Genomic DNA, 24,709 nt, shown 5'->3' on the forward strand with positions numbered 1-24,709 from the left:
TCCTCCCACATGTCAAACAACAGTGCCAGGTTATATTCATCATGAGTCTTTCCTGGGGATCATGTATGCAAGTATCAATTGCTGAGCACTACACCAAGAAGATCTGAAATCATCAATTTGTCCTCAAACAGGAGGTCAACAACAATTGTTTGCCCGGGATCATCAGGAGCAACGGTGAAACAGATGCAATACGATGCGATATTGCACATTTATCGGTATCACATTGTTGGGGCAATGCACCATGTTGCTAATCTGCTGTATTGCATTGCAAAACCAATGCATCACTTGATCGATACAGCGCGTGAGAAAACCTTGCATTGTATTGTAGAGACGATGCAATGCGATGCGGGCAATATATGCGGAGATATACCAATAAATATTGGTATTGCATCTATTGGCATCGCATCAGTTAAACCGATGCACATCCAACAAAAAGCCTGTATTGCAACGCTCAAGCGATGCGCTTTGAACAATGCATATCACATCGGCCTTCCAAGACAATGCGATTCAATGCACAGTATCGGGCGGTATTGTTGATGCAATATGGCCCGATATCAATGCGCGCATTGTATCTGTTTCACCGTTGTCAGGAGCCACTATTGTGCCAAGGGAAGGGACTCTTGGAATTCCCAATATCAAGTCAAGGAGGTCATTGGTCTCCTGATGGTGGAGGAATACCAAAATCATGAACAGATCACGAATGATCTGTTGGCGCTCACTGTATCTGTGCATTGAGCAGGTGATGGCTTTGCGGGATGTGACAAGAGGGTTAGCAGGGGAGGCCAATACAACGGACGGCAAGGCAAGAGCGTCAGGAGGAGATAGTGGTACGTATGGGGCTGCTGGTTGTTGAGGGCTTGTACTCCGGCCGCCAATCACCAATGGATGGAGTGAGGTGAAGTGAAGGCTGGAAGGGTTACGGCAAGGCAATGGGGGTTGATGAGGGCTGTTGCTTGGGCTGCCAAGTCAGAATTGGTATGGGTGTGAGGGTGAGGGGGGTTGTTGAGGCCGCCAATGGTATGAGCACCAGTACGTTTCCGTTGCTCAGCCAGCATAAAACCTTGCTGGCAGGGTTTTGCTGGTGAGCTAAAATGAAGCTAAAATTTTAATTGCACAGCATGCGCATCTCTACTGATGAGGTGATAAAACATTGCTGGTGAAATTCAATCGTGAACCCCCTATTGTGTTTTCATTTTTTTGATATATATTTATTCTCATTATCCTATCATTATCTTATCATCATGATCATTCTATTATCATAGTATATACTTTATTAGTATTAGCATCGTGTCTGGTAGCCTCGCTCAACAGACATACAATTAGCAATTCACTACCTAGTTTATCGCATAACTCTAACAGAAAAATCTGGATGTTATGGTTGTTTTGAATGTCTTGAAAGTTTTCTATTACCGTGGAACAATGTGGATTGGAGGATATAAAGGTTAGCTTATATTAATAAGAACGGTGTGAATATGAATTATTACTAGAACAACGACGATAGAAAGAGCCAGAGTAAAAAGACCAAAACAGAGAAAAATGCAATTTACCATTTATTTTAGGTAGCAGAGTAGTAACTAGCAATATATCCAAGAGGAAGAAAAAAAAAGAGAGAAAGCAAGTGACAGCTATTATCATATGTAGGCGGTGATCGTCAAGAAGTCTCTCTTATGTGTTCCACCGAGCAAATCGATCAAAAAAAGTAAATAAAAAATTGTTACGAATTGGGTCAACAACTTTCTAATTGAGAACAACAATGTCAGATGAGTGATCACTACTTTCACTGCCAAGGGATGAGATCGACAATTCATTGATATCATTAGAAATCTTCGTGACTGGGGAGCTCGAGCCTGAATCTGTCACTAAATCAGTACACTTTTTCCAATTGTTCTTGCAGTCGTCTCCCTGAATTTTGACTACATCTGTGTACTTACTTTTACTGTGGCCTGGTCCTTTGATTGTGGAGCGACTCCCATTCGTGCTGTGCGCCTTCTTCGCGGCCTTGATTCCCGATTTTGACCGTGTGTTCCTGTCTTCACTTTCCTCCAGGCAATCGACTGGATCCCTTACTTTTCCATTCGATGCTACGCCGTTGGACGATTTTCTGACATTCCGATCCACCCCGTTAGCTCTGGGACGACCGTTGCTTTCTTGTTGTTTGCTAGCATACTTTTCTTTTCGTTGAGAAACCTCTCTTGTTTGACCGGCAGAAGGACTGTTGTTTGAGTCTGTATCCAACGTCTGGATTCTGAGCTGAGATTCGTAAACGACTTGTAGGTCCAGCAATGCGCTGGTCATGCAGACTAATTTGCTTGAGAGCGGTACTGTGACTTGGATATCTCCCGGCAACGTGACCGAGTGACCCGATTGTTGTGTTTCCATCTCGATAGCTAATCGGAATAGTTGCTCTAGCACATAGCAGAGCGGTACGCATACTGCGTTATCTAGCAGTTGCCGAATCGTGGCCGAAGTCGATGGGGGTCGATTGTGAAGAATCTCTTCGACATCAGCCATCAAACCGGGGAACGATTGTTGTAGCTTTTCAACTTTCACACCAGTTGAATTGGGTCGATTGTCTTTTTCGGAGACTTTCTGCCATATGATCTTGTGCTGGCGGTGATCTAAAGGAGGAATAACGGCGGTATTTGATTTGAGAAATTCCGAGTTAAGAATCTCCCACGGTCTAGTTAGCCTTTCTAGAATTCCTTGAACCAACTTGATGGCACTCAGAAATAGCTCCGATCGAAAGTGCCAACTCAATAAGGGAGAACAAAGAAAGGTCTGACTGAGAACATCGATTAATGTTGAGCTGATAAGTATAGACCGAAGAAATCCCAACCGTTCGTCATCGTCTCCGCTCGCGATCAACAATGAATATGCGGCGCTCAGGAACTGGATCAAAGCTTCGTCGCCATACGAGTGGGTTATCTTGGGTCCGTGTTTGAATGAGATTTTGTACTGATTCATCAGGAAGCAAGAATCAAGTTGTCCTAACAGCTATTAATGAAAGAAAGTAATTCACGATTTGGACGATCAACAAGAGCAAGCTCCATTAGGTCAACGAGGCAAAAAGGTAGTCTACCTCAATCCAGATGAATGCTCGACCGGTGGCGCAACATTTCATCGTCTGACAATCATTTCCATGAAACGGCCCCGAACATTCCCAGTCGCATCCAGTGACGTTCATGCATCCCTGGCAAATTACTTCACAGCACATCGGACAGTAATGATGAATCTGATCTGAGGAGACCTTGAGACCCGTTGAATTAGGACGGTCAGTGTTATGTGTGTAGGGGAAAGTCAGTGGAACGACATACATGAGGAACAGATGCAACGATAGACTTGCAGCTCCTGCACGGACGAGCCTTCAGAATTTGAGATTTGAGTCGATCTACCTCTTGATCAGGCCCGACGAGTGGTGGCGGTGGCAAGGTGAAGATGAACTGTCGATCTGAGTCAGGGGGAACGATGGGTGGGTTGCTTTGATTTGCCGAACCGGAGGGCTGGCTAGTACTTGGTAAAGGCAAGGTAAAGGTGAACTGGCCATTTTCCGATGAGGGCAGGCCTAAGTTCAAAGTAGGTTGGTTAGAATTAGGTTCTGGAGGGCGTGCCTCGCGTGGATGAGGATGATTAATCAGCGAAGGGTTGAGGGGAGCTGGGATGGCTGGATTCTGACGATGATGCTGAGTTTGCCGAATGTAGCTAATTATTCGACGAGGGCTGTGGCAAAAGTCTGACATGGCCACAGTGCAGATGTCTTCGTTTTGGGCTCGCAGACGTAAAACGTTATCGTTGGATAACAAAGCTATAACTGTGCCCGGATAATGAGACTTGGCTTGGAGATGAAGCTTCTGGGCATACAAAAGTATTCTGGTATCCGCATCATTGTTCTTCATCAAAATCAGAGATAAAACATTCCGTCAGCAGGGTTCATCAAGCAGCTTTTGAGGGCTGACGTAACTTACTCTCTTCACTTCCGCTGTCTCTTCATCAAGTTTTTGGAGCATTACGCTAGGTGAGTCATTCTTAACGAGAGCGAGCAACCAATTCGTTGCTTGCCTGGCCAACCAGCTCATCGGTTGTTGTCTACAGCATCTCCCAGCCTCAAATACCTCGACCAGATGTTGGCGAGTCTTTTGACCATCCAGCTCGCTAATGACAGCCGCCGGAACTAAGAGTCGACAGTTGGGCACGAGAAGAGGAATTAAAGCTCGCAAAAAATGTTGGTACGCCAGTAAGATGTTGGTGTCTACTACTATGTCAATCTAGCCAAGCAGATGGGATTCAATTTTTACCAATGATGCCTGAGTACAGATGCAGAAAAGGCGGCGATTACCTGACGACCATCGTCATCGATTGTTACCGAGTGGTTCTGTCCTGTTTTGCGATTTTAGTTAGTCGGTTGTAGTACTTGAGGGATCAAGTATGAGAGTTGGCAAATATTGAAATTACTTTTCAATGTTGTTTGGTTAGGTGGTAATTGAGCCATCTTGGCGCTCGATTTGCGCGGTACCCCACGTTTCCCTGAGGGACCTCGATCGATCGGAGGAGATTCCAAGACGGCAAAACGATTAGCAGACAACAGCGATGCACGTTGGGGTAGAATTGTGGTAGATCTGGAAGAATGTGGAGTGAAAGGTTGTGAGATCCCAGAGGTTGGTGGTTGGGTACTATTCCATGGATTCCGCCTAAAGGTTGTCTGATGGTTGTTTCCACTACGGTGGATCCCACGCTTCTATGCAAATGCAAGTTGTTGTATCGAAAGATGATAGTTTGGTCAGGAAGTTGGCAGAAGATTGTTATTGGAGCGGAAAAGGAATTCTCGAGATGACAAGAAAAGGGGCGGGGGGAGGCGAATTAAGAGCTTGCTAGGACTCCATACCGTCACTTCAGTCCAGCCGTGATGGAATTGGTAAGACTTTCCAGGGAAGGCTTGTTGATTTCGGTTGAAAGCAAGTCCCTCTGGGTGGGTTTTGATAGGCCTTTCCCAATGAGATGATGTGGAGTGTTGATGGGTGTCTTGGAATGGCTGGTTTGGGGGTTTGTCCCTGGAGGTATCAGATCGTCGGGGTCTAGAGTTATCAACGGCTGGTAGTTTTTCTTGTGGTCCAGATGGGGTTCGATCTGCGCGTTCAGGATTTTCCGAACAATAGCTGTCCCATCGTGAAGGAGGATATGAGTGACTGGGGATGAGGATTAGAGAGGGCAGTTTTTTTGAAGACTGACTGTCGATTTGGTGGTTTCATTTTTTTTTTTTGAAGATCCCGTGAGCCGACGGTGTTGGTAGCAGAAAAGGAGGAGATGAGGATGGGTGTTTGAGATGGACGGGAGTAATTGAGGGAGTAGAGTAAGCTCTGGGATGAATTGTGATGGGGGTCTATGGATGCGTACTCTTGAGGGGAGGAAAGTGTTGGTGGGAGAGGGAAAGACGCTCGAAATCGCGCGCGCAAGCAACAGGATCGGCTGGAGGCTGGCGGGGGTGGTGCTGGTCAAGCTGTTGGGGATGTTTTGGTTGGGGTTGATAGCGGTCAGAATGGGCCCGGTTGCGTTTGTTTGCCGGTCTTTGATTCCAACGATCGGCGAGATGATGGCTATATTTACGTTTCTGGGTCATGACCTGGGAGACGAAGTTGAACGAAAGATCAGTTATATGGAGTGACTCGAGCGATGGCCGGAATATTTTGGCGAAGAGAAGCTGATCGCGGCCAGCCCCGTCATGAGCATATCGCCGCCTTGATGTAATCTCACAGAAGTCCTCCTTGATTAAAATGGCGTTGTCGGTTTCAGTACGAACAGCGTTGACTTTGCATCGAAGCGCGCGACCGGGTTGTAACTAGCCTAACACAATCCCCTCGTTCCAGGGGCCGGGGGACCGGCGCGCCGGGGGCGCCTCGCGAAGCGAGCCTCTGGAAGAGGGGCTTGCAACTTAAGTGCCCGTCCTGGGGTGAGAGATTTCCCATTTTCGCTGTATTTTGGGTAATATTCACTTCAACCGTGGATGGCGTCTTCATCTGAGCTCCCCCTCGGATGAGATGCACATTTCCGAGCAGGCGGGCATCTTGCCTTCCTGCTGGTATTTTTTTTATTAAACATTCTTTAGAAAAATATCACTTTCCTGAGACTTGAAAGCTGGAGCTCAGCTCGGAGCAGGAAGGAATGGGAATCCACATGGAGCTGTACTCTAGAAGATACAGCCCATCAGTTTTTTTTTTCAGATCATTGACGGCCGCAATTCATTCCATAATATTTTGCTGTTACGTATAATTATCATCATGTTATATCGGATTGAGTACTTACTTGAGATTGCAGGACACTGCAAGTCCAGTGAGCTGCTCCCATTTCCTCAACTGACAAGATTGATCGATGGCTACAATAATTCCACCGTCAGCAGTCCCAACCCCACAAAGGATCCTGTCACAAACAGGTGTCAACATCTACAAGAAGCTATTCAACAAGAGCAGTGAAAAACTCCGTGAACATGTTTCCAAAACTTTGATCGACTTTTACAGTCAGTTTGCAAAGCAGTTGCAAGTGGAAGCCGTGCTAAACTTGATAGAAGGCCGCAATACCTTTCTCCTGGCTGGAACCGGCTTTGGGAAGTCTCGAATCCCCAAACTTTACTACAAGATGATACCCAGTACAACAAAAGCGGTCGTATTGGTTTTGAACTCATTGGATTCGCTAGGCAACAATCAGGTTCTTGAGAAGCAGCAAGCGGGCTTCTCGGCTATCAATCTCACCAAGCTTACGTTCAACGCCAAGACTTCTGAGGAGATTCAGCAAGGGCTATATCAATTCGTTTACCTAAGCCCGGAGATCTTCCTCAATAACAAGATGTTTGAAAAGTTATATTTCAGCTCGGAATTTCAGAACCGCCTAGCCTTGGTCGTGGTTGACGAGGCTCATATGATCTACATATGGGGCCTGGTTGAGAGCTCTACAGCTAAGCATATCACTTCAGCGCACTTTTGCCACGAGGACTCCGGCATATTCCGGCCATCATACGAAAAATTAGGCGCACAACTTCTCTTTTGCAACGACCAGCCAATATTGTTACTTTTGGCGACTTGCCGGCCTGTTGCGGTTGAGGCCATCAAGAAGAGCCTCAAGCTCACCAACAAAAATCTTACTACCTTACATGGTGAATTGACTCGACCAGAGATCTGCATGATCCGAGTCCCAATGGAAAAGTCACTGGCTTCATCTCTAGATGTTATCAAATTGTTCCCGTCGCACAAGGACGTCACGAATGCCGATATGGTTCCAAGCTTGGTCTACAGTGGCTCCCGAAACAGAACTTTGTCCGTTTTGGAAGCCATTGACCGCGCCCGTGAGACTCCTGGTGGCGCGTTTATCCCAAACAGCCTTTGTGCTCGAAGATTCCACTCGTGTACTGGAGATGAGGATAAAGTCACAACTGTTGAAGACTTTTCAAAAGGATTCTATCCGGTCATATCTTGCACAATGGCCCTTGGCCTTGGACAAAATTGGAAACGAGTCCAAATGGTTGCTCACATGGGCCGTGGTGATCCAGCCTCCATCTGCCAGATGATAGGCAGGTGCGGGAGGGATGGGAAATCTGGCTTGGCAGTCATGTTTGTGGAAAAAACACGGCGAGGTGGCAAAAATCGACTTGATCAATTTGTACGAGATGCTCCTCAAAACGACTTGGATCGGATGGACGCAATGGCGATCACACCCCTCTGCCTCCGGGTAGCATACGCAATGGATAACAAGTTAGTTACTGCTTTTGGTGTCCTAGTCTTACGCATACCTAACTGTCAGCTACACCTCCAGATATGGCTATGTTCCACTTTGGGCCGACAATCCAAATTATATCCAGGAAGTTCAACGTGAACACGTTGCTGGAATGTTAATTTGTCAATGTTCAAATTGTGCGCCTGCGGAGGCCATCCAACTCATGGAACACCTCAATTTCGCCAGCCAATCAAACTTCAACAGCATTTTGGATGGAACTTTTACGTCAACTAAAGTCTACAATGTGAAGCACAAGTATCCTCAGAAATCTTCTTCAATAAAGAAGAGGAAATTCACCGAAGCCGATGAATTTGAAATCTCGCAATTCTCTTCTCGGCTAGTTGGCGAGTTGCATCAGCATTACAACACGGTGATCACATCAGGTGACAATGTGGATGGATCATACCTTTTTGATGAAGAGGAAAGTAAAGCAATACTTTCTTCCTTGGATTATATCAAATCTGCCAAGGATCTCCGGCAAGTTATAGGTGGCAACTGCTTTTTGGGACAATGTGACTGGATCTTTGAGTGGATAACCCGATTCAAAGCTTCAGCACCGGCAGCTGGCGAAACACTGTCAAAAATTGGGCCGGCTTCTGAGAAGCGTAGGACCGCTGGGATTACTCAAAAACCTAAAAGTATCAATTCTTATCAGGCCCTTGGCCTCGGAGCAGCGCCACGGCAACCTACCAAGAAGGCTTTGGCGGCAGAGCAAGCGCGGATACAATCACTTGCAAGAAAAGAGGCAAAGCACCAGATGGAAATTGCGGCCGAGAGAAGGAGAAATCAAGTGGCACAAATAATGATGGACGCAAAAAATGCACAAAGCGAGATGAATAGTAAGTTTGACTATTTACAACCTATATACAAGTGGAATTCTGCAAGGCTCATGAGCTTCTACATATTTTCTGAGCCAGATTCACCTGATTCTGAACTTTCTTGAGTATCGCTGGGCCCCAATGCTGAAGATTTATGATGCTCAGAAAATATGTGCTTCTTGAACTTTTTCAGATCTCCATCATTAATAATTTGGGTTTTCAACTTCTTGATACCAAGTCGGTATACATTATCTACTATTTCTCCCGCGCTGTTTGGTGTTTATTGAGCCAGAAGGTCTAGGTTGTTCCCAAGAAGAGTGAACATCTCCAGGGATCGAGGAGGGAGATTGTTATGGTGTGACTGGTGTATAATTTTGGCCCCGCAGTCATGTTTGAGGGATTGGAACATGCGCTGCAACTAAATAAATCAATGCCAATAGCCCGGTTCACGTTGGACCATTTTATGCTTGCGGCTAAATTCATGGTTGCTGAATGATAAAATTTTAGCATAAAATTGGATTGCTGAAAGATCAGATTTTAGCATAAAATTTTAAGGGTCTCTTGAACACACAAGTACAGCATCAACCTCAACTCGCGTACGCACAGAACATTGTCTTCAAAACCCCAACACCACCCACTCAACCTTTTGACATGGATGATTCAAGCTCTGTAAGTCTCTCTCTCTCTATCTATCTATGTCTGGTTTTTTCTCACAATCCTTTCTCAGACCCCTAATGGCCAGTCCCACCAATCACCTCCTGCATCGGGTGTGGTTCAAAAACGAAAACAACGGACAAAGGTTCAGATGCAGGAATATCGTGCATCTCTCAAGAAGGAAAAACTTGAAAAGGATCAACAACGCAAACTCTTAAAGCTGCAGAAGCAGCAAGAGAAAGAACAAGCCGAATTGAAAAGGAAACTTTCAGCTCCATCTCAATCTCAACGGTCTAAGCGTGCGACTCCGTCTCAATCACAATGGTCCTCTAAATCAGCCTCCCAATCACAGCCAGAAGAAGAAGACTGCGGCAAGTCATTTGTTAAGGAGGATTACGAGAATATCTGTACTTACCTCGAGATTCAAAAGAACTATGACGACCTCTACGGAAGTGGGCATCAGACCTCAGTTGGTACGCACAAGATGACAAAGTCTCAGGCATTCGAAGTCTTTGCAGTGTGGTTGAACAAACACAATGATCAGCTGCTTCTTAGTGGTCATTGACTCCAACAACGTATGACTTATTACTTCAAGAAGCAATACCAGCCCGCAAAAGACTTTGAATCTGGGACCGGTGCCGGTATTGAAGAAGAATATGGTCCTCAGACTCTTGCCAAGAAACTAGGACAGATGTGCCCCTGCTACTACCGACTCGACCAAATCCTAGGCAAAAAACCAAATGTAACTTCAATGCACGAGTACGACCACTCCCAATTAAAAAGCTCCTTACAACAACCCAATGAAGAAGATAGAAAAAGCGAAGCGGAATCGGAGGAGATAACTTACTCGGGATGGGAGGAATCTCTCCCATAATGCAATCCTCAATCCCAACATTTGGCAGGTCCTCAAGCTCTGTAACTGGCCGACTGTCAATCAATGGAGTTGGACAAGTCCTTGTCCCATGCTCAAACTGATATGTTGCTGGAGAATCCTGTTGGCCCTCAAAGTCGGCAACCGAATGACTCTCGTCTGATTGAAGAACTGCCGCCATTGCCCTCCTTGTTGACTAATCCGATTGGATCGGGAACGGTCCCTCCAAACAACCTGCCAATGGTCCCTCCAAACAACCCGGGATCATCTACATCTACACAGGCAAAAGCTCCAACACCAAACATCTCTTCTGGCCAGCATAGACGTGTGTCCCGGGGAGCTCTTTCAGACGCCAGTCCCGGTTCTACTCTTTGTCGCAGCCAGTCATCAAGTCCCCAACAATCATTGAAGGGGTCTGGGTCTCATTTAGCAAATGCCTTTAATGGCTCAACGGAAACTAGATTGCAGATGTTTGAGAAGCAAGTTGCGGCTGATGAAGAGCGCTTCAAGCGTGAAGATACGCGAGAGACTGAACAAACCAACCTCGAGAGGGATCGTATCAAACGTGAAGACAAGCGGGAAAAATCACGAGACCGGAAGGACAACCAGCAACATGCCGATCGACTTAAATGGGAGCGCGAAAAATTTAACCGTGAGGAAAAGTTGGTCACAGATCGAGAGGCAAAAGCTGATAAACCGCGAGACGAAAAGAAGACAATGGTCATGGAGCTCCTTTGTGAGGGAAAGTCAACAGCAGAGGTTGAAAGTATCATCAATATGATATATGGGTAGGATCAATCTTGGTCCATCGATATTGCTCCTCTTGGTCCTTTGATATTGGTACATGATTCAATCTCGCTACATCAATCCTTCTCTTGGTCCTTCAATCTTGTTCCATCACTCAATCTCGCTACAGTTAGATAACATAGAGAATATGAAATAAATACATAAGGAAAGCTGTCCTATCTTCATCTGATTGATTGATCGATCAAAATTATGTTTAGTTTCATCAGAGCTTTCTTCTTCATCTGATTGATTGATTGTTCAGCATTTTGTTTAGTTAGACATCATAGAAAATATAAAATAAATACATGAGAGAAGTTGGCGATATGAATTGGAAGAACTATTGAGAATAGAAAACCCGAACAATATTGGTTTCATTATGAGAAAAAAAGAAACCACATATGATAGCTAAAGAGGCAAAATACCTCGTTCGTAGTTATAAGCTACACAATCAGCAGTCAAACGGTCTTGCAAATCCTTTGCAGATGGGTTTGGTTCAGGTGCATCATCGTTGGCCTGGGAGACACCTTGGTCATCTGGGTCAAGCTCGATCCACTGGTCTCCGAGCTGAGCCAAGACATTGTGAAGTATAATGCAGGTGTACAGCCAAGCCGCAAATTGACGCATGTGGTTTTTAGTATATAGCTGCAATCGCATCTCGCGTAGTGAGCTCCATCGTGTCTTGAGGATTCCAATTGTGTGTTCGTTGCGCACGCGGGCCTTCGCCAAGCAATAGTTAAACTCTGTATTGATCTGTTTGTAGGCTTCTGGGGCCTTGTACGCCGGTCGTCAATTCATAAGCTGAATCGGCCAGGAGGTATTGTCCTGAATGTTTGGGAAAGCAGGAGGACAGCCGCATCGGGTTAGGAAATACATATTACCCCTGCAATCGGAAAAAAACTGTTACATACCTTCATCAAAGAAGTTTGATGGATCATTGTGCAGCTGCATTTGCTTGTAAACTCGGCTGTCCCCACAAGTACCCAGCCAACCAGTGATGAACGAAGTGATGTACTTGTTGCAGTCGCAGATGATCTGGGCGTTGACTGAGTATTGTCGTTTTCGATCGTAGAATACTTTGCCGTGGTAACCTGGCCGCTGAAACAAGGGGATAGTTGTACCGTTGTGGTGCTCCATTTGCGTGACAATGCCAAAAGCACATTTCAGATGTATTGGGACAGCATAGATACAGCTATAATTCATTATAAGAGGGGGAAGGTATGTATAATACAAGCAGTGTATGTGTAAATGGAAAAGATGGATTATTATAGATGGAATGGAGGACTAGGGTGGTTGAGGATAGGTGGTTTTATCACAGATGGAACAGCAGACCAGGATTACATATGATGGATGATTTCACCAGGGATTGAACGGAGGAAATGACCAGGTAAGATGGCAGGGAGGTGAAATGATTTTATTAAAAGATTTATAGTAACTTGTTTCAACAGGAAAGAAGAAAGGAAGGAACAGGAGGCAGAGGAGGAGAGCCCCAGACCCCCATAATTCTGGACAGGCAAGGGTACTTGCATTCTAGGCAGGTGTTTGGTCATGGAACCATCTATCAGGAGGCTGTGTTGTTTGGGAGGGGGAGTTAGAAGGTATCTAACACAGGCTGCACAGCATCTTTGGCTGGAGTCTTTGTATTTGTTTGTTCAGGGAAGATTCTATCAGGAGGCTGTGTTGTTTGGAGGTGGAGTTAGAAAGTATCTATCAGGAGGCTGTGTTGTTTGGAGGTGGAGTTAGAAGGTATCTATCAGGAGGCTGCTTTGTTTGGAGGTGGAGTTAGAAGGTATCTATCTGAAGGCTGTGTATTTGTTTGTTAGTTTGTATATCATAGATGTTTGGCTGTGGATTTAAAGTGTATCTAGCACAGCAAAGCTGTGTTGTTTGTATTTGTGGCTGTGTAGAAAGGCTGTGTAGGTGAGAACCTCTGCAGCAGAAATCCCTCACAAGGAGCTTCCTGCAGCAGAAATCCCTCATCCTCCAACATAAAAGGAGGGCCTCTCCCCACTATAATTTTCTTTTTTCCCCATCAGCCTACAAAGGTTTGGTCACAAGTGGTTAGTTAGTTTAGTTAGGATCAGCCTATAGAGGTTTGGTCACTGTGGTTAGTTTTAGTTTGTAGCAGCCTAGGAAGGTCTGTTTATTGTGGTTATTAGTAGTGGATTAGTGTAGAGAACTGTAGTGTGTGTTAAGAACAGTAGTAGAACCAACAACCAAACAACCAACAACCAACATCCAACCCATATATATATATTTACTTTGTAACAGATTATTATAACAACATAGTGTCAGCAATTCAACATCACAAAATTTTACAACATATATCAAACTTTATCGCACCCACCACGTTAAACCAAGTTACAAAAGATTCACCAAAACTATTGATGCAAGTGATCTAGGTCAGATAGAGATTACTATACAAAAGTAAGAGCTATCTTTGGAATCAGCCACACCATTTAAATATTGATTACAAGACTCTTGGTTATTTGCATAGTACCATCAGAGGGGCAGGTCTTTCAAACCACCCGTCAGTTATAATAGGCTTTCAACTTATTCACAACTTATCTCCCCCTCAACGGAACTTTCGATTACCACTCATCCATCCCTTTGGAGTCCCTACACCGTCCACAAATCCTTCTTTTCGCATCACATCCGAGATTTCTGCATGGCAATTGGCATCCGGCCACACAATATATTGGCGTCCAATTGTGATAATCGCCTTGATGACTCTGCGAGTGACTTTGATAACAGTTCCTCGCCCAACATTCAACGTTTGTGAGAATCGTCCAACAGAGGCTCCATTGCCATTCATGCCAAGTCTCTCCAGAGTAATGGCTAGTTGATGGGCTATCGGAAGCTGTGGTCAAACCCCTCCGCAATGAAATACAGGATTTGCACAAATCAGGTCAAGTACATCAATGAATCCCGACTTCGATGTTCTCGCAGCTTGTCGGAAATCTTTGTTGGACATTGAAAAAAGCCTCTCTAGGTCAAACTCATCTCGAGTTTTGGGAGTTGGTTGCGGTTCGAGATATCGGCTTGACAAAGTATACTGAAGGATGTCTTCAAACAAGGTCCGATCACTAAAGAGCAAGTCGTACGCTCGTTGTAAGGAGCTGTTCTGTGGAAACAATAGCTGGGCATCAGAGGGGATAGGTTTCCTGTCCAAAAGAGCATCGAGGTCTTCAATATCCAGCCAAACAATTATTAAAAAAAGGTCACGGATGAGAGTTTGACGTTCCGAGTATCCCCGCATTCCTAAACAAAGAGGATTGGTTAGTGAGACAAGGAAGAAAAGAAGTGATGGGGATGAGTACCTACCAGGATGATGGTGTGTTGATGTCTTGGAGAGGGTTATGTAGGTTTGGCGGTGGTGATGGCTTTGGCGGTGATGGCTTTCACTATCAGTTGCGTTTCCATCTGCTGATGGCACATGTGGTGATAAAATTTTATGCATAAAATTTTATGCACGTTTTTTTTACACAGCTGGTTGTAACTAAAATTTTGCTGGTTGCGGCCCAACGTGAACCGGGCTAATGTGTGGCTGCCTTTGCAGAACCTATCAAGATGAACATACCAAGAATATATTAACTGAAAAGACATTGCGCAGGCGGTCAATCTGGGTGCCCATGCCGTTATTGTTATAAAAAAATTTGATCCAGTAATTCTGGATTTCAAGCCAAAAGTCCTTGGCCACAAAGTGATCTTCTTGGCCAGTTGGAGATATGAGTAGGCTGTGTTTCATATAGATCCTCAAGGGGGGGGGGGGGGGGGGGGGGGCAGTATCACTGTGAGCATCAAAACCATCTGGGGGAGATAGGATGAGTAGTTTGTTATTCCCTTCAGCGCTTGGGCCATGATGGACCATTTCTTCCAAATCAACAGTAAGCAACCAATGTCTCCAGCTTTCATCAATTGCTTAGCTTCAACAACCGTAGAGAAATCGTGCAGCAAAACTAAGGTATTGCTTAGCTTTGGGCTAGCCTTTGGGTGTGCCGCCACATTCCGAGCTCGAGTAGAAAAATAGTTTTCATAGCAGACCTCCACAATTTGGTTCCAACGCTCAGTGGGAATTTTTGTTTGGGTGTGATTGGTATCGTTGGTATTAGTTTTCATGATGACTCTTAATGAATAAAAAACAAGTGAGGTCAGTCATCCGCTGAACTAGATAGTCAGTCAGCAAAGGATCAACTTGCCTCAGACAATAATAAACCACAGCCTCAAAAACCGCTCCATCTGATTGATCATCAAACTGAAATCCTTCTTTTGTATAGCTTTCTCGGAGGGGAATCCCAGGGATTCCAAGTGCTGCCAGGCACCACAGTTATTCATGTCATTTGGGTTGCCAAAGTGATGACTGAAGATGTTGGAGGCAATGTTCCACAGGGTATGCGAAGCCCCAAGCTGGAAATGAACATTGTCCATTTGATTTTGAGGAACCGGACTTGGTAGTCGCTGGGATCGCAAGCAGTTGAAGTTTTGCACAGTCCCCAAATCTCCATCCATTGGTTGCAAGCGACCAAAGAAATCCTCTTTTGAGAGGCCTGTTTGGTTGATAATAGACTGGAAAACCTGGCCAATCCCTTCGGCGGAGTTGTCAGAAGCGTCCATTAGCTTCAACATCAGAAGATCCGGGCGCTTGGCGCTGATTGGCTCCAGCGGAGAAGGCCTGGTGGCGATTGCGGATTTTGGATCTTCAGGAATTGCTAGGTACTCGTAAAGAACCTTGGCAATCTGACTCTTATAAACAGATACCTTGTATCTTTGCTCTGATGCCGACGGAAGAAACATGTAAGGTTCTATTACCAAATCTTCAACAGACCGCATGGCCTCATGGAAAAAGCTTAATTCCATGTTGGGCAAATCCAACTTCGCCAGGAGTTCCTTGTTAGGCAGATGAACATAGCCCCAGGTACCGCACCAAGTGTGGGAGCGGTTGCCAATAGACTGCTGATGGATTCGTTCCTATTCGTTCCTCCATATCTATGTTGTCTATGCAAATAGTTGGCGCCAGCGGTACACCTGGTACTGTTCGCATGGCTGACCTGATAGCCTTTTCGCCTTTGTTTGATAGGGTTTTTAAGGCCGACATGGCTGTGCTTCTTGATGACGCAAGTCCAAGGTAGTTTAAATATTTGTGCACCCGTTCTGAAACTCCACAAGCAAAGTGTCAGAATAAGAGCCTGTCCGCTCACTGTCCTCTTCATGTCCTGTCTGGCCATGTGGCCTTTATCCTGTCCTGTCTGGCCATTTGGCCTCTATCCTGTCCTGTCTGGCCATGTGGCCTTTATTCCTGTCCTGTCCGACCATGTGGTCTTCCATCCCTCCTGTGCTTTCTGGCCATGTGGCCTTTTTCCTGTTCCGTCTTACCAAGTGGTCCTCCTGTTCTGTCTTGTTGTCATGTCATTGTTTCTAGGCCCCCCTTTGGATCTTGCTGGGGGGCTCTCTAGTTGTGTGTTCTAAGTCCGCTCCTCGGACATGTAATCAAGTCATCGAGTCAGAGCAACAACAAACAAGACCCACAGTGCCCTAGTCCTCAGACCCAGCTCCTCGTTCAACCCCTCCTCCTGGCCTCTCAATCTTTCCTTCATCAAGTTAAATCTTAACACAAAGAACCGGACTGAGTTATTGAGCTGAAGGGCGTTGTGAGGCCTGTTCCGGGTAAAAGCAAGCATTGCACAAATTTTAGTAGATACCTAACACCGTACAAAAGAGAAAATCAATCAGTCAGATGTACATGCAAACATGATTTCCCAAACCACCTACTCTATGCGCCCGCTGTTAAAAGCGATCCTGTGCATGGGCCACTTGGGTGTAAGAGATCCCGGATAGAACATCAGGGGAAGCAAGGTCATTGGTGATAACTTCAGCAGAAGCAGGTACACCACTCTCCTCCTGCTGATCAGCATTCTCGGGAGGTTGGGCATTCAGCATGCCCATCATTAGATCAAACACAAAAGGCATGTCTAGCTCGGTGAGCACACCATCATGTATGGCCTGTGTTTCAGCGGTGAGGAAACCCTGCTTAACCGTTGTTGAACTGTGAAAACGACCAGCGGGGTAGTTCCCAGTAGGTGGGATCTGAGTGGCCGTGATGTTGATGGCCTGAGGAACAAGGACAGGAATCACTAAAAGGGACATAATGGGAGCCCAACAGGAAATGAGTGTACCTCTTCCAGAATAAAATCATACCAAGCCTGCCGCCCTGAATCCGTCCTATTGATTTCATGGCGTAAAGATGCAATGAGACTCACAGTGGACTCTATTCCACTGGGAGCCGCCCTCGTCGACGCAAGTAGGCTATATCAGAGTTGCTACTTGTGAGGAAGCGTTGGATGAATTGCTTTGGAGTCAACACCGTAGGCGGAGCTCGCAATTCTTGGCAGATGTTGAGAACTTTCTGGTCAAAACTGATTTGCTCCATTTTAAATTTAGAGTGATTATTGAAGTTATTGGGAATTTATAAGCAAAATATTTATCTCAAAGTATTTCGGAACTAATGGACGGACTAATGGACGGAAGAGCCTGGGGAATTGCTGGATTGAGCAAGAGACCCTTGCTTTATACTCATCAAATTGCCCAATCCGATCCCTTGGATTGGCTAAGCTCCATAGGCAGTGGCACCTAGAAGCGAGATGTCCCGGTATGTGCATAGACTGTTTTGGAGAGATGCACATGGATCCATCCTTTTCCAAAAGGTTCTGAAGGCCTTGAGACAGTGATTAAGCTGCTATCTAGTTCAAAGAGGACCCAATGACCTCCGGTGAATGTGATTTGGTTTGATAGGGCTATCTCGGATCCAGTTCCCAGAGGTCCCAATGCCTTTATGACTGTGATGAGGCCCAGAAAGGCCATGATATGGAAATAGGAGCCGTACAGGTAGTGTACAGCTATTTATGCAAGGATGGAATGCATCCGACTGGCGGGCTTCATACAGTGCAAGCCCTGAACAATCTGCCGGTCACTCGTCTCAAAAATGTAAAACTTCAAAGGGCCATGGCCACCAGATGGTTTGCTGAGTTTTATCCATGCTTGGGCATGGGAAGGGCCGGATGTAGGCCTTTCAATTGGTGTAACAGGCCTTGGGAAATTCCCTCTCCAAGATAGGGAACAAGTGGAGGCAAATTCCTCCCACCTAAATTCGAAATCCGCTCACGCCAAAAGTCAGGGATACCCCACAAGCCCCTCTTTCAGAGGCTCGCTCCGCGAGAGGCGCCCGGCGGTGTTTCACCCGCCTCCCTCTGAAACGAGGGGCTTGTGTTAAGCTAGGGGTTGTAAAGAGCGCTAACTTAGTTCGGGGGATAGCCGCTTCCTTCCTTGTCTTGGCTGAATTCTTTCCACAGGCCATATCACCGGGGGCAAAATCGGGTCATGATGACATTACATGTTGCAATGTCCTGTGATACTACAGGCCGTGCATGCGCGCTGTGGTGAGATCAATCAACCAGCAAGAAAATACAAAAGACGTTGTAGTCGTTATTCCTGTGTTTGTAGGAGAAAAATTAAAACTTTTATTTGTACTCTCTAAACGCCTCAAGATAGCAACAAATGGACGGCAGAAATGGAATCTACGGTCAAAATAACCCCTAGTCACCAACTGGAACCACCTTCATATCTCTACTGGATCAGAAGATACACGGATCACACCTTTCACATGCTAATCCGGGACAGTTCACAGAGTATTTCACATATGATTTCACACACAACTCAGCTCTAGGATACTTTGCATAGGATATTGAATTCCTTTGTTTCTTTCATTTCCTTCCTTTTATTCCACTCAACCACAAGTTGGCCACTGTTTTGATATTGCATACATATGAAACTCATGTGACCCCCTAGAAGTTAGACCCCTTCTCAGTTTACTATATAAGGAGGCCTCTGCCTGCCAGTTGTTTCCTCCCTCATGCCATCTGGCTCCCATCATCCATCTACTCACCTGTCACAGTTATTTATTACACATACATATTACAGTTACTTGCAATTCACACTCATAGTTGATTTCACAAACCTTTCACAAGCCTCTCAAGGTACTGGGTTCCAATCCTGGTGGAAGCTTAGCTTTCAAACCTTGACCTTCTCTTCTTCACTTTATATACCCCCTGCTCACGGACCTGGGTTCAAGCCCCATCCAAGTCATCAGTATTTTCTGCCTATTTCAGACATCTCCTCTGTTTCTTAGACACTCAGAACTTTCCACCATACAATCCAACTATACTCTTCATATCTAAAAATATCCTTATCACTGAATAAAACTGCCAAGCTTAGCTTGGTGGTCTTGCTTTCTGATATACAGAAAGGCAGAGCTTGCACCTCATCCATACCTTTCGCCATTCAGCAAAAGGGTCTCACAACACCTTTTGAGTCTTACAAGGGAGTCCCCAACGTGATAGGGATTAGCGTATAATTGGATTTTGAACGTTTAGGAAAAAGTCAACCATCTAGTTGAATACTTGAATCGGAATAACAAAGAACAAATTTACCAACCTGTACTGTCAAAACAAGTGAAGAATAACCTCAGTTACCCTGAAGATCATCTAGTCTACTGAAAAGGACTATCTAGCGACGTTAAAGACTACTTCTCTGAAGAATAAACATTTGTGACGAATTAGGACTGCGAAGTGAATTTTCGAAGAAATCAGACGATTAGAAGCTCGGAAGAAGGGTTTATAGGACCTGAAGAAGCCGGACAGGGAAGATTGCCTCTGGATAATCGTATACTGTTAGAAGAAAACACCCAGTCAATTTTGAATCAACCCCTCAACTTGCCCTGGTAGAGAACCAGAGACCAATTATTGAAATCAAGAAAATCAGAGACTAGTAGGATCATACTCAACAGATAGAATCTATATTCGGAACAACCAGAATTATCAACAGCAGTCAACATGAGTTTACCATTTACGAATTTTTCAGAATTGGAAGACGGATTTGCTCCTCAACAAACCCCTTCAAGAAATCGATTATTTAACACTTCTACCTGGAACGAACAAAACAATGTACCGCCACCTCCACGAAAAGACAAAGGGAAGGCCCCAGAAGACCAGTACAGAGAACAAGAAGGAGAAGATGGATCAGATACAGATACTCCACAGAATGAACCACTTCGGCCAAAAGCAAGAGGATATGGGATGCACAATGTTCGGCAACCTGAGGAACCTATGCAACAAGATGAAGATGAAGACGGGCCGGTCAGACAAAGAGAGGCACCAAGAATTATCAAAGACCCGGGATTGTTCTACGATGGGAGTCATTTTATGAAGTTCTTAACTCGATACAAGCGGATTGCACAGACGTTTCAGGCGACGGATTACGATAAGGCGTTACAGATTGGACGATTTGTAAGGACGGAACAGCTGAAGTGTGAACTTGAAGAGATGGACGGATACGAGCAATGCAATTGGAAGAAGTTGCGCAAGGAAATGGTTGAGTTGTGGGGAGAATTGGACAAAACGGTTCTGTACACAACAGCAGATTTGATCAAAGTAGCAGAAGAATATACCGCAGACGGGCAATTAACCACTCATCGTCAATACAAAGCATATCTTGGAAAATTCACCACAATCCTCAAGTACCTTGTCAATAATGAACATATAGCAAAGAAACAGGACGCATCAATGTTGTTTTTAAGCGCCTTTTCAAGAGAAAGCCAGAAGAACATCAGACGATCATTAGTCAGCCAAGGAAGATTGCCCCGAGGGAAGGATGGGAGCAGTAAACCTCCACTTTGGAACCACCTTACCGAGGCAGCAGAGTTAGAAATTCATGCGGAAGAACATGGATACGTTGACGTCAAAAATTTTGCGGAGTCCAATCAAGTAATGCAAAGAAGCCTGGATGCGCAAAAAGGAGACAGTCGACGCCGGGAGAAGATGATTGCAGATGCGCCAACCCCACAAGCTGTGGAAAAGAAGTTTCAAGAGATGGCCCAAGAAATAACATTATTGCGACAGCAAGTACGAGGGTTGGGACCAGCTACATACAATCAGAACCAATCAGTGGATAGGCCTTCAGAACGATCCGAATTTTCTCGTGACAATGCTAGACCCTTGGCACCCCTTTACGAACACCAAATCTGTTATTATTGCCATTGAGAAGGCCATGCCACTTTGAGATGCACTGAGTTGGCAAAAGATGAATCGCAAGGCTTAGTAAAACGAAGCGCCAGTGGCAGAGAATGGTACTTACCAAATGGACAACATATACCATGGAATCCGACAAGACCAATTCGAACCGTAGTAGCCAGCGCCTCAGCTGATCCTAAAATGCAAGAAGCTGCAACAGAATCCAGGAGTGCCACAGGAAATCAGGTTCAACCAGTCGTGAAATCATCTGCGCAGACAATCAAATGGCAAATGCCCGCTCTTGGTGCAGAAAGTTTTTTGAAGGCTCACCCAATGACTTGGTCGGAAGCACAGAAGGGAAGAAGGAGTGTGAGAATCCAGGAACCGGATGGGAATGAACGAACGGGCGATGACGAGCAAATGGACGTGGACACGGAGGACGGAGTTGAGACGTCGGTACGCGGAACGGCACGGAAACCGGTCGAGAAGATTTGGAGCAAGGACAAAGGGGTGGTAGGAAAGGCAAAGGATGTAGGACCTGAAGAAACGCTCCTCCAAGAATTGGACAATGTCAAGATTCCAACAACATTTGCTCAGCTCACGGCAATCTTATCCGCATACACTGCACAACTCATTGCCAAGTTACAAGGAAGGTTACCAGAGAAATCCAACACTACTTACATGGTACCAGAAGCAGCAAAGGTTGCAGCCATGGAACTTAACCCAGAAGAAGAAGAAAGAGATCCCTGTTATTACAGTTGCGCTCTAGGATATGTCTCAGCAGAAATCAACAGGTCAAAAATCTATTTAATGATAGATTCTGGCTCAATGGTAAATGTCATACCCACCTCAGTTGCACAGGCATTGGACCTCAAAGTTGTATCCGTGGACATCCCAATGAAAGGTGTTGGGGGAGCTAGATGTGACATCAAAGGAGTCGTAGAAAATTGTTTGGTGTCGATAGGGAGATTTTCCGGTCCGGCAAATTTATTCGTCTCACCAAAAGTGCAAGACTGCATTTTAGGGCCGCCTTTTCTCTTTGATTACGAATGCACCCTGGGATATCACGAAACTGGTGAAACACTCACTTTCTCAGGAACAAAGGGAAGGAAGGTATCAGTACCACTTGCAAGAATCGGTCAAGGAAGGGGGTGGAATAACATGAAAGACCTGGGTACAAACAGCTTGAAGCCAGCAAAAACTCAGATTGTGGCAAAGCCTCTTATTCACATTCCTGACATTCAGTTAAAAAACAACTCACTTTCACTAGTCAAGCAAGGACAAATTCAAAAACCTGGATTTCTGGGTTGGCTACGAGCAGTACTTAAAATTTTCAAAACTCTAGTACCAGCCTGCCATCCCTGGGTACCGCGGGCACCTTACCTCTTGCCTCATTTGGCTGGGAGGTAACAAGGTGTAGTCCCAGGGTACCCCAGCCATAACATTAGGATATCCCAAACCAACTGAAAATCGACATTGCCTTACCTCGAGGTAACCCAAAGTGTTACCCAGGTAACCAAAAGTGGTACCCAGGTAACCAAAAGTAGTACTCAGGTAAGCAAAAGTAGTACCCAGGTAAACCCAGGTAACCAAACTTTTCACCCAGGTAACTTAAGGTGTTACCCAGGTAACCAAAGGTGTTACCCTTCCAACCAAATTTGTTACCCAGGTGACCAAAGGTGTTACCCAGGTAACCAAAGGTTTTACCTGGGTAACCAAAGGTTTTACCCAGGTAACCAAAGGTGTTACCCAGGTAAACACAGGTGTTACCCAGGTAAACACAGGTGTTACCCAGGTAACCAAAGGTGTTACACAGGTAATCAGAAGTGTGAACTGGGATTCATATGATTGATCTTTTTGGTGGAGGAGTGAGAGGAGAGATTCTGCCAAAGTCCAGTCACGGAATTAGCAGATCCGCAACTGGATGCCTGGTTTTGCCGGACCGGGGTGTGGGTGGTTGATTGCATAAAAAAATAGGCATTTTTATGGAGCTAGACACATGATTTATGTTTTTGGCGGAGTAGTGATTCTGCCAAAGTCCAGTCGCGGAATAAGCAGAATCCGCGACTGGATGCCTGGTTTGGCCGGACCACATGCATGACCAGGGTGCGGGTGGTTGATTACATAAGAGAATGGGCATTTTTATGGATCCAGTGATATGATTTATGTTTTTGGCGGAGGAGTGATTCTGCCAAAGCCCAGTCGCGGAATTAGCAGAATCCGCAACTGGATGCCTGGTTTGGCCGGACCACCTGCTTGACCGGGGTGTGGGTGGTTGATTACATAAAAAAATAGGCATTTTTATGGAGCTAGACACATGATTTATGTTTTTGGCGGAGTAGTGATTCTGCCAAAGTCCAGTCGCGGAATAAGCAGAATCTGCGACTGGATACCTGGTTTGGCTGGACCACATGCATGACCGGGGTGTGGGTGGTTGATTATATAAAAAAATAGGCATTTTTATGGAGCTAGTCACATGATTTATGTTTTTGCCGGGGTAGTGATTCTGCCAAAGTCCAGTCGCGGAATAAACAGATTCCGCGACTGGATGCCTGGTTTAGCCGGACCACATGCATGACCAGGGGGCGGGTGGTTGATTACATAAAAAAATAGGCATTTTTATGGATCCAGTGATATGATTTATGTTTTTGGCGGAGGAGTGATTCTGCCAAAGCCCAGTCGCGGAATTAGCAGAATCCGCAACTGGATGCCTGGTTTGGCCGGACCACCTGCTTGACCGGGGTGTGGGTGGTTGATTACATAAAAAAATAGACATTTTTATGGAGCTAGACACATGATTTATGTTTTTGGCGGAGTAGTGATTCTGCCAAAGTCCAGTCGCGGAATAAGCAGAATCCGCGACTGGATACCTGGTTTGGCTGGACCACATGCATGACCGGGGTGTGGGTGGTTGATTATATAAAAAAATAGGCATTTTTATGGAGCTAGTCAAATTATTTATGTTTTTGCCGGGGTAGTGATTCTGCCAAAGTCCAGTCGCGGAATAAGCAGATTCCGCGACTGGATGCCTGGTTTAGCCGGACCACATGCATGACCAGGGTGCGGGTGGTTGATTACATAAAAAAATAGGCATTTTTATGGATCCAGTGATACGATTTATGTTTTTGGCGGAGAGTGATTCTGCCAAAGCCCAGTCGCGGATTAGCAGAATCCGCAACTGGATGCCTGGTTTGGCCGGACCACCTGCTTGACCGGGGTGTGGGGGGTTGATTACATAAAAAAATAGGCATTTTTATGGAGCTAGACACATGATTTATGTTTTTGGCGGAGTAGTGATTCTGCCAAAGTCCAGTCGCGGAATAAGCAGAATCCGCGACTGGATACCTGGTTTGGCCGGACCACATGCATGACCGGGGTGTGGGTGGTTGATTATATAAAAAAATAGGCATTTTTATGGAGCTAGACACATGATTTATGTTTTTGGCGGAGTAGTGATTCTGCCAAAGTCCAGTCGCGGAATAAGCAGAATCCGCGACTGGATACCTGGTTTGGCTGGACCACATGCATGACCGGGGTGTGGGTGGTTGATTATATAAAAAAATAGGCATTTTTATGGAGCTAGTCACATGATTTATGTTTTTGCCGGGGTAGTGATTCTGCCAAAGTCCAGTTGCGGAATAAGCAGATTCCGCGACTGGATGCCTGGTTTGGCCGGACCACATGCATGACCAGGGTGTGGGTGGTTGATTACATAAAAAAATAGGCATTTTTATGGAGCTAGATACATGATTTATGTTTTTGGTGGA

The 24,709-nt window shown here is 45.4% G+C and overlaps 3 protein-coding genes across 3 annotated transcripts; 1 reads left to right on the forward strand and 2 right to left on the reverse strand.

The window, feature by feature from the left end:
- Window positions 1-1,737: 1,737 nt before the first annotated feature.
- PtA15_8A782 (uncharacterized protein) lies at window positions 1,738-5,611 on the reverse strand (the record flags this gene model as incomplete). The annotated part of the gene is made up of 9 exons (XM_053172246.1): window positions 1,738-1,853; window positions 1,932-2,994; window positions 3,080-3,247; window positions 3,315-3,887; window positions 3,963-4,262; window positions 4,334-4,374; window positions 4,450-4,732; window positions 4,880-5,121; window positions 5,389-5,611. The coding sequence occupies 9 exons, from the start codon at window positions 5,609-5,611 to the stop codon at window positions 1,738-1,740; spliced, it is 3,009 nt and encodes a 1,002-aa protein (XP_053023429.1).
- Window positions 5,612-10,203: 4,592 nt separating this feature from the next.
- PtA15_8A783 (uncharacterized protein) lies at window positions 10,204-10,890 on the forward strand (the record flags this gene model as incomplete). The annotated part of the gene is made up of 1 exon (XM_053172247.1): window positions 10,204-10,890. The coding sequence occupies one exon, from the start codon at window positions 10,204-10,206 to the stop codon at window positions 10,888-10,890; it is 687 nt and encodes a 228-aa protein (XP_053023430.1).
- Window positions 10,891-16,665: 5,775 nt separating this feature from the next.
- Window positions 16,666-17,308, reverse strand: PtA15_8A784 (uncharacterized protein; the record flags this gene model as incomplete). The annotated part of the gene is made up of 2 exons (XM_053172248.1): window positions 16,666-17,012; window positions 17,176-17,308. The coding sequence occupies 2 exons, from the start codon at window positions 17,306-17,308 to the stop codon at window positions 16,666-16,668; spliced, it is 480 nt and encodes a 159-aa protein (XP_053023431.1).
- Between the last annotated feature and the right edge of the window lie 7,401 nt (window positions 17,309-24,709).

This window comes from Puccinia triticina, chromosome 8A (assembly GCF_026914185.1).
Source record: "Puccinia triticina chromosome 8A, complete sequence".
Classification (NCBI taxonomy): Eukaryota; Fungi; Basidiomycota; class Pucciniomycetes; order Pucciniales; family Pucciniaceae; genus Puccinia; species Puccinia triticina.